This window comes from Photinus pyralis, unplaced genomic scaffold (genome assembly GCF_008802855.1).
Source record: "Photinus pyralis isolate 1611_PpyrPB1 unplaced genomic scaffold, Ppyr1.3 Ppyr1.4_unclustered_Scaffold1206, whole genome shotgun sequence".
Classification (NCBI taxonomy): Eukaryota; Metazoa; Arthropoda; class Insecta; order Coleoptera; family Lampyridae; genus Photinus; species Photinus pyralis.
Genome location: NW_022170974.1, coordinates 24,443 through 39,464, shown reverse-complemented (window position 1 = coordinate 39,464; position 15,022 = coordinate 24,443). Strand labels below are relative to the sequence as shown.

Below are 15,022 nucleotides of genomic sequence, written 5' to 3'. Positions count from 1 at the left end.
AGGGCTGACGACTTTAATCATGGTTCATGCAGGCAGTACAAAATGTAGTAAGTGTGGACGTATTTTTTAAACCTTCAGCTAAAATAATTACACGTGTTGCATTTTGATCAGAGAGAGCCACTGTATGAATTTTGCACCCTGAGTAGGAATAATAGCTTCCCCACAGCCAAAATTCATAAATGGTTGTTTGTCAACTTATAACCTCACTTTTTCAAATTGTTAATGCAACAAAAACGCCCAATGTAATAAACTAACGCAGAAAAATGGGTGAACCGCCGAAGATAAAGAAACTCGAGGAGGCCGTTATAAATCGTATTGCAGCCGGCGAGGTGATTCAGCGACCGGTGAATGCGATCAAGGAAATGATCGAAAACAGGTACCCTTCGTACTAACTTACTTTTGATATTAAACCATCCATCTTTTGTAGCATCGACGCGAAATCGACCAACATTCAAGTGACTGTCAAACAAGGCGGACTGAAATATATTCAGGTAAACTCTCGCTCTGTTCGGGTATTGTAATGTGTAGTTCACAATTTTATTATTACGGTCCCAAGTACGGTACGGTAGTGCTTGGCATACTAGATCTAATACGATTTCCTAGTGATGTAACTTATCAATTGAGGATAAGCATCTTGTTATAAGGATTATGTCACACTAGCCATAGACCTTTTTGAATAACTGGTCTCATTTTTGTATAGTATGTGCACTACACGTTTTGGGAAGGAATGAAAAACCGGGGGGTCTGGGAGGGTATGCAAACGATTCAAAGTTCACTTCCCTATAACTATTATTAGCTCTGCCTATTGGGGGGGGTATTTCAGACCCCCCGGTGCTATGGTCTTCCTCATCACATTCAACTCTAAGGTCTGTTTTTCATAGGGGGCTATAGAATTGTCCCCTCCTGAGGAGTATTCCATACTTCACGAGCTCCTGGGAAGGAATGTAGAACCCTCCAGCAAAGAACGATTTAATGTTTACTTCTCTATAACTATTATTAGCTCTACGTATACCGGCGGGGGGGGGGGGATGGGGGGGATGGAATGCCCCCAGCATAGAACTATTCAATGTTTACTTCTCTATAACTATTGTTAGCTCTACGTATACTGACCGTCGACTAGGGGGTATGGAATGCGTATACTGGGGGGTATTTCACACCCCCCCGACCCCCCTGTGTAATGTTCTTCCTCATAACATTCAACCCTGAGTACTGTTGTGGTACTATAGGGGGCTATACAATTTTCCCTTTCTGAGCATAATTTGAGAGCTCCTGGGAAGGAATATAGAAACCGGAGGGGTATGGAATACCTCCCATCAAAGAACAATTCAATGTTCACTTTCCTATCTATCAGCTCTGCGTATACTGGGGGGGTATTCCATACCTTTTTCATTGAACGCAATTGAGTCTTCAAGGTGCACGGCCAACTGGAATTTTTATGCATATTGAATGAAAGAAAAATACAACGATCATCTACTGTACCATTGGAGGATGTACAATTTGGCGCCCAACGTGGGGCCAGTGTTGGTAGCGCGACATTATTTCGCGTCTCTTTTACAGATACAAGATAACGGGTCGGGTATCAGAAGAGAGGATTTCGAAATCGTCTGCGAACGGTTCACCACGTCGAAACTGCGCGAGTTCGAAGACCTGAGCACGATCGCCACTTACGGATTTCGCGGCGAAGCACTGGCGAGCATCAGTCACATTGCGCACCTAACGATACAATCGAAGACCGGAAACGAGAAGTGCGCGTACCGGTACGGTCACGTGCGCGGTTTCCGGCGGACGCTCATGGTAAAATTTCAGGGCCGCTTTCGTCGACGGCAAACTCCAGGAGAGTCCGAAAGCCGTCGCAGGTGTTCAGGGGACGCAGATCGTCGTCGAGGACCTGTTCTACAACATGAACGTTCGAAGGGCCGCGATGAAGAACGGCGCCGAGGAGTATCAGCGAATTATCGACGTCGTCGGCAAGTACGCCGTCCACAACTCGTCGATCGGTTTCGGTCTGAAAAAGTTCAACGAGAACAACGACATTCGCACGCCTCCGAATTCGAACGCGATCGACAATATACGAACGATTTACGGAAACTTAATCGCGCGCGAACTGATCAATTTTAACGTCGAAAACGACGAACTGAAATTCAAAGCGCACGGATACATGACGAACGTGAACTACTCGACCAAAAAGTTCACATTTCTGCTCTTCATCAACAACAGATTGGTCGACTGCACGGGCTTAAAAAAATGCATCGATCAGGTCTACACGACTTACCTTCCGAAACACATGCACCCCTTCGTTTACTTGAGCCTCGAGCTGGACCCGCGCACCATCGACGTTAACGTCCACCCCACCAAGCACGAGGTTCACTTTCTGAGCGAGGACCAGATCATCGAATCGCTCACGTCCGCCATCGAAACGAAGCTTCTCGGTTCGAACAATTCGCGCGTGTTCTTCGTGCAAACTAAGCTTCCGGGGGCGGTTTCCGATACGAAAGAAACGGGCCAGATCAGAACGTACGACAAGGACTTGGTGCGAACGGATGCAGCCGAACAGAAACTGGATAAGTTTTTCGTCCCTTCCGATTTAAACCGAAGCGAAAACTACGAAACCGCCTTCAAGCGGGACAACGAACACTTCTTGGAGAAGGCCACAGATTTCGAAAACGCGTTAAACCGAAGCATTTGTCTGCGCTCCTCGCTCACTAAAATACAAAATGAATGCAAATTGACGAGCGTCTTGCAGCTACGACACGAAATCGAGTCGCAGTGTCACAAGACGCTAAGGGAGTTGTTCGCGCAGCACGTCTTCGTCGGGTGCGTCAACGCGAAACACTCGCTCGTGCAGCACGGCACCAAGTTATACCTATGCGACACGACTCGCATAATGGAGGAGGTGTTTTACGAGTTGGTCATGTATAACTTCCAAAATTTCGGCACGATCAACCTTTCCGACCCGTTGCCGCTCAAGGAGCTTGCGCGTTTAGCGCTCGACCTAGCCGAAACCGGTTGGACGGAGGAGGACGGGAATAAAGACGAGCTCGCGGAGAAGGTCCAAGAGATCCTGACCGAAAAAGGCGACATGCTGAAGGCGTACTTTTCGATCGACATCGACGAGTTCGGCTACCTGAAGAGTCTACCGTTACTGCTAGGTGATTAGCCCGAGTGCGTTCGCCGCTAACCTTTTTTTTTTGTAGACAATCATCTGCCGGAAATGGGATGTTTGCCGATGTATATCCTACGATTGGCGACGGAAGTCGACTGGGAGCACGAGAAGAAATGTTTCAGGCAGTTCGCGAGGGAGACGGGCATGTACTATGCCAAGATGTACGAGTCTGACGCGCAGAGTTGGAAATGGGTGGTTGAGCATGTTTTTTATACGGCCATCAAGGACTTTTTTCTTCCGCCGAAAACGTTTACCGAGAACGCCGCCGTGTTGCAGATCGCCGACTTACCGCATTTGTACAAGGTATTTGAACGTTGTTAGATTTTATTTTTATATTTTTGCAATAAAGGAAAGTAAAACTTATACCATTCCTCATAATCCCGCATGGTCTCGATTGGTTTACAAAATGTTAAATAATTAAAATGAAAGGGAGCAGGAGAGAAAAAGAGGGATATCATACTGCAACCTACTATTCTCTTAAAAAATGACAAATTATGCATTTCAACATGTCTACGCTAACTTCACATTACAAGAACACGGAAATAAAGTTAACCCGGCAACGTTTAAAAATGGCCATCCGAATGACTATTCCCTCTAAAACTAAACAAGAACCCGCTTTAATTTGAAAAGTGGCACGTGATCAAACAAGTTTTAGACAACGCTTTGACCTGAAGCACAGTAGGAAAGGAACGTAAAATACAACACTCAAACTGTGAAAAGTTAGTTTAATATTGATCGCAATTATTATTGATTGTAAAATCTCGGGAATTTAAGTCAAAATAAATTACATTGCAATTGATTATAAAGAAATTACCATTGAAATCCCTATGCTGTTGCGCTAGGCATCACCCTGTACATATAGCAACTAACCGTACGCCACTGGAGAATTAACAGCTAACTTCATAATAAACAAATGATCCTTTGACATAACCTCAAATATTTTTAACAAGAAATGACGTTTTATTAGCAACAAATTACATCGTTCCAGATTTAAGCCTCTTTACTAAACAGTGATTGACACGCGAGACTAAATGAAGGCGCTTCCTCAAAGAGTCTATCTCTTCCCAACGGGCATCGTCACTCTCACATACGAAACTCGAATCCTGATACACCTCGCACTCGAAAGACTTATAAGCGTTGCCTTCCAACGTACGCTGCAGTTCTTTCACTATGTACCTCGGCTGATAGTGAGGATCGAACGTGTTCGTATTCAGGAGAAATTTAACGTTGGTGATCGGCGTCTTCAACTCGAGCCTGTTCAAAATCTGCTTGCTCTCAATGTTCCAGACGATCACGCACGAATCGTCGGAGCCCGACACGAGCAGCTCGTTCGTTCTGTTCAGGTCCACGCAGTTGATGCGACCGCTGTGACCGGCGAAACGCAGATGAGCGGCGGGAGCGGTGAAGTGCACCAATCCGCTCGTCGAGCCCGAAACGGAGAACTGAACGATGTCGCCGGCCGCGTGGCCGAAGTAGACGTTCCAGAAGACGGCGTCGACGGTCGTTGAGGTTATCGGCTCGTCGCAGACGATGTGCAGGCGCGGTTGGCCGGTGCGGAGGTCGTAAATAAAGCAGCTGTTGTCGAGGGAGGACGTTACAAATCGTGGGTTTACGTTGACGAGCTCGACTTGAATGTCCGTTACGGCGTTGGTGTGGTGGAGGAGGTTGTGCAACGGTTTCACTTTGCCAAGCTCCTTTTGGGCATAGTGCACGTCCTCGACGGAGATGAGGTGGACGAAGTTGTAGACGAGCACACATCCGTTGGCCGCGCCGACTAGTACGTGGGTCGAGTTCAGCGAAATTGCGATGCACGTGATCGGGCAGAGGTGGATTTCCTGGGCGGTCAGTAGAGTTCCCGACGATATTTGCCAGATGTACAGAGTTCGGTTGATACCCGCCACCAGGTAGTGACCATCCGGTGTCACTTTGTAAACGTTGGCCGGACCCGGCAAGACGAACCTCGGGTTTTTGATCTCGTCCGGGCTGTTTATTGGCCAAATGTGTAACAGGGGTTTGCCGTGGTGGGCTGTCGTTACGAGCCGATTATTAATTAGGTTTAGGGAGTTGGGTACGATTTCTCCATTGTTTTTGTAGGTGTGTATGCTGTTCATGGATCCCGATCCTTGGGAGCTCCATACTTGCAATGACGTCTTGCAAGAGGTTATAAGAACTTCCTCTGCATGGGACATTTCTAAAAAGTAAAAACTGACACTAGGACAGGTTTGAGGTTAGACTTTTTTGTTTACACGCGCTGCCACCACGTGCTGGAGGTGGTTCATGTGATGGCTACTACCAGTATGCGTATAACCATAGTACAATAAGCGTATAACCAAATAAAAAAAGTAGCAGTGCTGTCTGACATTTTTGGGAAAGAAAATTCAAAGGGCTCTAACTTTTGAACTAGTAGCCCAATCTTGGAACTGTTTGAAATTATGGATTCTACAGGCCACATTCTATAAGAAAATTTTTTTCCGGGTCGATCTGAGAATTTTTTTTGAGGGCCTCAAAAAAAGGCAGTGTATAACCTTCCTTTTTTATCAAAAATCGACTGCACCAAAATCTCTCGGGAAAACACTTTTTCTTATTAATTTTGGTGTGTAGAATCCAAAACAATTCGTACTTTTTCGATCAGACTTCTCAATCAAAAGTTATAGACTAGAAACCAATTTCGAAAAAAAATTCAAAGGGCTGTAACTTTTGAACTAGTAGCCCAATCTTGGAACTGTTTGAAATTACGGATTCTACAAGCCACATTCTATAAGAAAATGTTTTTTCCGGGTCGATCTGAGACAATTTTTTTTTCGAGCCTCAAAAGAATGCAGTGTATAACTTTTGATTGAGAGGTCTGATCGAAAAAGTACGAATCGTTTTGGATTCTACGCACTAAAATTAGTGAGAAAAAGTGTTTTCCCGAGAAATTTTGGAGCCGTCGATTTTTGGTAAAAAAGGAAGGTAATACACTGCCTTTTTTGGAGGCCGGAAAAAAAATTGTCTGAGATATACCGGAAAAAAAATTTCCTTATAGAGTTTGGCCCGTAGAATCCATAATTTCAAACAGTTCCAAGATTGGACTACTAGATCAAAAGTTACAGCCCTTTGAACTATATATATCAGCTCACCCCATTATCTACACGAAAATTCAAACGTTATGGTTCCGAATGTAAATGTCGGCATACATTATACAAGGTGTAAATATCGAAGTAATCCAATTACATTATTTATGTGCAATTGACGCTATGAATAATTATTAAACGTTAATTTATGGGAAACGAATAACTAATGGACAAGTATCGATTACTTGCACAAACCTTTTTTATGTTTTAGGTGAATATTTAACTTTGACGACCTATGGCATGGATGCATAACTTGACCCCCTTTCAAGTTTTCCTTACTCCTCATAATTCCCCTCTTAATTCTTCATGCTATTATTGCATTTCCGTTTCCCTTTTTTCCCCTTTTTTCCTTGGTCAATATCCACTCTCTTTATAGTTACACAGTTTCGTAACCTCTCTTTTTCCCTACTTTTTTTTCTAGTTTTGCCATTGCTCTTCTCTGTATATCACTAACTCTTAGTGTGGAGGTCACTAATTCTTGGATTCCACAGACTAAATCCACTAGGAAATATTCCCTTCGTGGGAAAATTGCGTGACCTCGGGGGGCAAACTCACCGTTACAACAAAATGTGTGGAAAGTAGAGAAGAAGAGTTTTTGTTAGCAGGGTCCCACCCCTGAGACTTGTAACTTGTCCCTCGTGCGGGATATTCAAGCCTATAGTTGGGAAATTCGATAACTTCCACATATTTAAATCAATCAATTTCTAATGTCATCCAAAATCAGTGACCACATTTTTGTGTTACATTCCATTTTCAAGGTCACCAGAGATCAACGGTCAACATTTACTTTTAAGGTCGTCCAAGGTCAATGATCCCATTCGATCGTTAAATAAACTGTACAGTATTAGGATAGAAAGCGTCTGCGTACCCAGTCAGTCGTCGCCTTTCTTTTGAAATTGAAATTTTACCTAGGAAAAAAAGAGGACCTACAAAATAGAATATGACAGAAAATACAACATGACACCATAACACACACAAAAATGAGGTAATATTGAGCCTTGAAAATAAAATATGACCGCAAAAAATGGATGACATTACAAAAATGGGATCATTGACCTTTAATGTCCTTGAAAGTGAATGTTCTTGATCTTCAACTTGGCATTCAAGGTCACATTCACGTGGCACGCGATTTTTGAACATCACCTTGACCTACCTACTTGCCAAAGTCACCGGCAGGGTACGAGCGACTTTGAACGGTCCAGGTTCGGCCTTTATATGGAGTCCGTTAACTTGGCCCCCCACTGAGAGTTTTCATAGTCGTATTATTTTGAAATGAATGCGCTCGTTATGCGCTCATATGCGCCACCGATAATAACTCTTGCGCCATTATCGTTTTTTAGAAATCCGTAAAAACATTGGGGGGGGGGGGGCAAGTGAACGTAGCCCCCGCCCCCAGTACGTATTTTGTCCCTTGTAACTAGGTCACCTGATACATTTGGTTATGCGCTCAATTGCGGCACTGGAATTAAAGCTAGCGCCATTACGGTTAAGCCGTGACAAATTTTCAAAAGGTGGGGGGGGGGCCAACTTAACGTTTTTAAAAGTTACTTTTTTTTTACATCTTTTCATACGAAATTGTACTCTCAGGTATGCGCTGAAATGCGCCGTAAAAAGATATCTTTGCGCCATTATTGTTTTTTGGATATCCTAAAATAAATTTGGGGGGTGGGGGGGCCAAGTGAACGGAATCCCCCATAACGCATTTTGCTACCGGTATTTGTGCCACTTGATACATCTGGTTATGAGCTCAACTGCGCCACTTGAATTAAAGCTAGCGCCATTACGGTTAAGCCATAAAAAATTTTTAAAAAGTGGAGGGTCTGACTTATCGTTTTCAAAAGTTATTTGCGGAAGTGCGTCCATTTTGAAAATATTTTACATCGATTCGGCCTTCGGAGTAACTCCTAAATACAAATTTTTAAAAACCTACCTATTTTACTTTCTCAGAATCGTTTAACTAAAGCTCCCAAAAAAACACCCTGTAGAGTGTTTCTGAAACACTATAATGGCGCCAAGATTTTTGTTTACGGCGCATTTTAGCGCATGATGAAAGGTACGATGTAGTAGAAAAAACATGTTAAAAAACGTAACTTTTGAAAACGTTAAGTTAGCCCCCCCCCCACTTTTTAAAAATTTTTTATGGCTTAACCGTAATGGCGCTAGCTTTAATTCAAGTGGCGCAATTGAGCGCATAACCAAATGTATCAGGTGACCTAGTTACAAGGGACAAAATACGTACTGGGGGGAGGGGGGCTACGTTCACTTGGCCCCCCCCCCCATGTTTTTTCGGATTTCTAAAAAACGATAATGGCGCAAGAGTTATTATCGGTGGCGCATATGAGCGCATAACGAGCGCATTCATTTCAAAATAATACGACTATGAAATCTCTCAGTGGGGGGGCCAAGTTAACGGACCCCCCGGTTCAGCATTCCTCCTAAAAACGTTCAGGACCCTCACCATTAACACCATAATTTTTGGAATGGGTCTCTATAGCTGGACGCTTTCAGGGAGAACGCAGCACCGAGGGGTCTGGGAGAGGGGTATAGAATCTCCTCCCGCAAAGGAAGATTTTTTCTGTTACTTTTAGCATTCTCGTATTAATTTTCGGGGAAGTAATGGAATCTCTGTAGCCTTGGGGGTATTGGAATACCCTCCAGGCCGCCGGTTCAACATTATCCCTGAGAACGTTCAGAGCCCTTACCGTTTACACCATAATTGCTGGAATGGGTCTCTCAAGGCTTTGAGGGAGAACGTAGCACCGGAGAGCCTGGGGGGAATGGAATACGAGCAACTGAAAATCGTTGTGTCTAGTACTTTTAGCATATTCGTAGTAATTTTGGGCGAATATAATCGAATATGCATATTCCGTACCCCCTGACTCCCCGGGCTCTTCATTCTTCCTCAAAACGTTCACCCTTTACCATTTATACCATAATTTCTGGAAAGGGTCTCTATAGCTGAACGCTCTGAGGGAGAATGTAGCACCGGGTGTGTCTGAGAGGTATTCCAACACCCCCCACCAAAGGAAGATCTTTCGTAGTCATTTATGGGGAATGTAATCGAATCTCTGTTTCCTCAGGGGTATTCCATATCCCCCAGACCACCCGGTTCTACATTCTTCCTCAAAACGTTCAGAACCGTTTATACCATAATTTTTGGAATGGGTTTCTATAACTGAACGTTTTGAGGGAGAACGTAGCACCAGAGAGAGTAGAAGGTATGGAGTAGGCACTCCTCAGTAAAGGAAGACTTTTTTTCATTGTTTCTAGAATCGATGTAGAAGTTTTCAGGGAATGTAGTAATCGAATCTCTGTACCATAGGTGGTATTCCATACACCCTGAACCGCCCGGTTCTACATTCTTCCTCAAAACCTCAAAATTTACACCATAATTTTTGAAAATAGTCGCCATTGCTGAACGGTTTGAGGGAGACGTAGCACCGGGTAGAATACCCCCAGCAGTTCTGACATCTTCGTAGTAATTTTGGAGGAATGTAATCGAATCTCTGTACTTTGAGGAGTATTATATACCCACCACGGTCCGACATTCTTCCTCAAAACGTTCAGATCCCTTATCATTTACACCATAAGATTTCAAATAGGTCTCTATAATAGCTGAACGCTTTGAGGGAGAATATAGTACCGGGGGTCTGGAGGGTATAGAATACCCATCCTCAAAACGTTCAGAACCCTTACCATTTATAACATAACTTTTTGAAAGGGTCTCGATGTCTGAACGCTTTAAGGGAGAACGTAGCACCGGGGGAAGATCTTTCTTTATTAGTTCATCTTCGTAGTAATTTTCGGAGAATGTAAACTTCCACCTCCCCGGGTTCTACGGTCTTCCTCAAAACGTCAAGAGCCCTTGCCATTTCCGCCATAATTATGGGAAAGAGTCCTTATAGCTTAACGTTTTGAGGGGCAACGGAGAATCCAGGAGTTTAGGGTTATAGAATAACATCCAGCACGGGAAGATCTTTCTCCATTACTTCTATGGAATCTGTATCCTTGAAGGTGGGTGGATTCTACGTGCTTTCCCAAACAGTTTAGTACATAGTAAAACTTCCACGGTAATTTTCGAAAAAACATGATCTGGTAAAGTATGAAATACTCTCCAGGAAAGGAAAATTCGACTGTACAAGCAAGACCATTTTTGTGGAAGAGGATCGTGCCGGAGCGTCTGGGGGGGTTTGGAATACCTCCCAGCAAAGAAAGACACTTCTCTATACCATTTATAGGATAAAGTTTTGTTTACATCCCCCGAAAATTGCTGCCCGGTATTGCATACCTACTCATAAAAGTTGCAGTAAAGTTCCACAGACTTCCAAAATTTCAAAAGTTCCAGAAGGATTCAAAAATGTTGATGATTATTAAAAGTCCTAACAATTTAAAAAAACACTTAACATTCCAGGAGCTTTGTTTCTAACGTCCTTGTCTCAATGAGAAGAGTTTTGAAGATTTCCAAGATTTTGAAATATACCAGGGTCGAACAACGATGATAGAGTACCTAATTCGAAAGAAAGCAGCTTTATAAATTTGGAAAATTTCGAATTGCAAATTTCACAAAAATGTCTAAAATTTTCTAAATTTTAAAAAACCTAGCATAACTGCGAGGGTTCCAGAAAAGCTTCCTGAGAATCTAAATCCAAAAGATTCGAATTTAATTCCAGGAATCCCGGCAAAACGATTTATTTTCTAAGAGTCCAAAAATATCGAATTCCAAGGCCATACCTCCACATATCGGGAGAATCGACAAATATTTCAGATACCCAAGACTTCATGAAGAGATTTCAAATGGGCCAAACCTAATTCCAAAATCGGTGGTATATTGAAACTCCGACTGTAATTCTGAAGAACCATGTATCGTCTCCTAAAGCGACCAATATAAAGATATTGCAGGAGTTTTTGAATATACAGGGTATTTCAACAAACAATAGTTTGCATCTTTGCGGGGGTTTACTGGAAAATAGATTGTATAAATATTGAAATCTCGGATGAAGTTTTACAATAACTCGTATCCTTTTCCAAAGCAATATATAAAAATATTGAAACAGATCTTAAATATACACGGTGTTTCAACTTTCAAATATCATTTTTAAAGGTTTTTAACGTTTTATAAACATGTAAATTTTGCAAAGGTGATTTAAATAAAAATATTGCGCTAGTTTCTATACACAGGATGTTTCAACCATAAATAGATGCATTTTCGCAATAACAGATGACATTTCTAAGGATGTTAAAGATGTCATATTTGCAATAGCGTATACCGTTACGTAAAACGATCAATTCTCGTTTATAAATAATCTACAGGGTGTCTCCACCATAGTTAAATGCCACTTTCGCCATTTGAAAGATAGCTGTATCAATTGACGGTGTGTACGGACAATACGTAGATCGAAAAGGTCTATTCGGCTAGATGAACCAAGTTGTTTTAATGTAATAACGTCAATTCCGTCGGCTGCGCCGCCTCGCCTTACTTTATTGTCGCAGTAAGTACGTCCACTTTTGTAATTCGTCCAGCATCAGCATGCATTCGTACCGAAATAGACTTCAATCCCATTTAACGTCGCTCTGCCAATAAACAAGGATTAATATAGATTTATGGGGGCGTGCCTGTCATTTGGGGGTGATTTGGGTCGGAACGCTAAATGTACGATTAAAATTGAAATTGATACGAAATCGTAGCTTGTAACTGCCCTGACCCCTTGAACTTTCGTGAGGTCGAGCCTGGACCGGGCAACTTGATGGATATTTTAAACTTTCGTTTTTAGACCGCGACCGTAGCGTGCCAAATGTGAATGACGTTCGTTAATTTCAGTGCGGTCTGATGTGACAAACGTGTACGGTGACGCGATGACCTGCGTAGCGTTAAATGGATTTTGAAATAAGAGCGTGTTGTGAAATTAGATACCTTGTCATTGTGATAATGAGCCGAAGCCCGAACCCGAATTTATCACGACCCCGCACCCCAATTTATAGTCATCAGGAGAATGATGGCGCTCGTATTAATCCGACTTTTCTTCCCTTTCAGATGCTAGCGTTAAGGACTAAATCTAGGACGAGCCATATTTATGTGAGTACATTTTTGTGTTATTACCATCGAGTTGTAGAATTTTTTTTTTATACGAAAGACATTATGAGGGGGAAAAAGTAATTTTTTTGGGCAAGTTTCTAACGAAGTAGAAGTATTCCCGGCGGCGGTTTAAGTACGGTATTAAAATGAAACATATTGCGAAAACCATCTAAAATGTATAAGGAGATATTTCCTTTACTCTTTTTTCTCTCCCTTCCTAAATAGGGTTTCTAAAAAACTTCCTGAAACTTAGGCGAAATTTTGCGATTACATTATTCAGAGGATTTTTACTGGATTCAAATTTTAACTTTGGCATCCGAGGCCCGTCAATAAATAATGTGAGTAATGTACTCGAGTACATCGAAAAAAGTGTTTTAGGACCAAGGGCTAATTTATTCCCCCGCTCGCAGATATTTTTATTTGGATGAGAAAACGTACAGCGCGAAGACGGCGAGGCCTTTCAAACATTTCAATGGAGTTTTACTTTGAATACAATTCGGCGACAGAAAATTGATTTAAGGGCTTATTTAAAATGCAGATTTGTATCACGTTTAGTAGTCGTCTCGAAAATTGGGGCGTTTAAGCTTCTTTGTGAGTCGTTTTGATGCATTTATTCTTTCAGACAACTGAAAGCAGTTAACTGTGATTTTATTGCCCATATAGAACATGATTCACAGTTAAACCTGGAAGCATATTTCAAATGTGGCAACGATTACAATTACGACTAATACTAATACTAAATACAAATTGCGGTACCGCAATGGTGCGAAAATAATAGGTAATTTGATAGCAAGAAGGGGGTACTGTAACGGATATTTTTGGAATTATTCCTTTAGGATTAATTAATGTTACTTTCTTAGAGTTAAGTGTTTTGGGCTTAAAATTCCTCGAATATATTGAACGCAAATTAGATGCATTGATATCTTTGTAGTGTATGAAGATTTAATTTAAAAAAATGCGCCATGTAGTTATTGACAACCTCAATGCACCAGGGCAACAACAGTCACTTTGCTAGCAGGAAGCACTTGGACCAAAATTTTAATCTACAGATCAGATACTTTGAATATTTGCACTTACACCTTCTAAGAACTCCTGTATCAGGAGCATATGAATCCGTGAGGAGGTATTTTCGTTTCTGCTTCACGGAGTGTAGAATATCAGGAGAAATAATCGATGAGAGGGTTCTGTAATCAAGACAAACATCCAGACACTTTATTTCCACTATGCAACTCTTCTATCAGGAGCACATTGCCTGAACGTATTTCAGCTCCTAGTTCACGGAGTAACTGTTAGAAAAATGTAACTACCAGGAAAACATAATCGATGAGAGGGTATTTTCCTGAATCAGGAGAATGTATCTTGCGAGGCGAGGCTGCTTCCATTGAGGAGTTGGGGGACAGAAAGAAAAACGCAACCGCCTGACTTTTGCAAATGGAAAGGAAGGACTTCGAATCCAGTTACAAATCCTTCATGCGGGAGTATGCAGGGTTAGGACATATGGTAGGAATGCAAGGGAGGCACCTGCGAACTCCTCCCGAATTCTTCAACATGCATTATTAAAAGAAGAAAGCTCCACCACAAAGCTGCGAGTGGTATTTGACACATCTGCCACTTCCAGTTCAGGGAAAAGTCCGAATGAAATTATGCTTTCTAACGGGATCGTGCAACCAAGAAGGTGAGAAGGCGCTTCAACATCAGTTGAGCGAGTTGTTGAAACGAGTTGACTCCACCATCAATAACATCTTGTCCAAGGAAGGACTCCTGCTGTTGTATGCTGAGTGCGGTTACTTTTCTTCTTGCTCCTGCCTGTGTCCCTTGCATTTGGTGGGTGCTTCTTGGAGTCATCGTGGTCCGTGCCACCACAACTCACTCGTCCGGAGCTGATTCAAAATTATCCCTCGATGAGTCAGGTCGGCTGTGCTATCCTTTGACTTAACACGGACCACGGAGTAAATTACTCTATTGCCCTTCTAGTATAAAAACAGTCACGTCAATCATCGCAGGTAGCCGCCCATTGCAAAACTGGTCGCCTGTGAGTTGTAGACAAATTATGTTTTCATCTCTATCTAGCCCATGCGAAGAAAAAGACGTAAGTTTTGCAGTGGGCGGCTACCTGCGACTGTTCTTATACTAAACGACGTATAATTTCTGTTCCCCACGAAATTATTGTATGTTTGAGTTGCTCTTGATCCATCCAATCATAGAGGCTGACCATGCGAAACGGAGAAAACGGAGTTATAATCGTTAAGTGAATATCAAGCAAAGGTCATAATTACAATTCGAACACTAGTACTAGTACTAGAATCAAACGCTATATCAAGGAGTCGACAAAATCAAAAAAATTCCTTTTGAATTCTGGTCGTAGCGGCCGTTTGAATTCAGAAGGGCGCGTTCTGCAAATCTATGCAGATCGCAATGCAAACAAACAAATAAAAGGGGAAGTGAGTCGCGCTGCACATAAAATATTGCGAAATAGCCACCACACACATCAAGGACAAAGAGAGAAAACACTCCAAAGGTAATATGGTAAAGCACTATTCCCATCAAGGGAAAAAGTAAGCGTGAGCAAGTTAAACTTATAGAAAGGATATCATTAAGTTCAGAAAGGTACCGAGTGACCCAATACGAATGTTCCTCGCCCATATCTCGGGAACCGTTCGTCGTATGACTTAG

At 42.3% G+C, this 15,022-nt stretch overlaps 2 protein-coding genes across 2 annotated transcripts; one reads left to right on the top strand and one right to left on the bottom strand.

Moving 5' to 3' along the window:
* The first annotated feature begins 24 nt into the window (after positions 1-24).
* On the top strand, positions 25-3,526 carry LOC116181591 (DNA mismatch repair protein Mlh1-like). Its single transcript, XM_031501967.1, has 5 exons — positions 25-376; positions 428-491; positions 1,558-1,757; positions 1,807-3,149; positions 3,195-3,526. The coding sequence occupies exons 1-5, from the start codon at positions 264-266 to the stop codon at positions 3,482-3,484; spliced, it is 2,010 nt and encodes a 669-aa protein (XP_031357827.1). The 5' UTR covers positions 25-263; the 3' UTR covers positions 3,485-3,526.
* Positions 3,527-3,959: 433 nt separating this feature from the next.
* Positions 3,960-5,408, bottom strand: LOC116181594 (WD repeat-containing protein 18-like). The gene has a single exon (XM_031501972.1). It carries the CDS (start codon positions 5,350-5,352, stop codon positions 4,138-4,140), a length of 1,215 nt encoding a protein of 404 aa, XP_031357832.1. The 5' UTR covers positions 5,353-5,408; the 3' UTR covers positions 3,960-4,137.
* Positions 5,409-15,022: the final 9,614 nt, after the last annotated feature.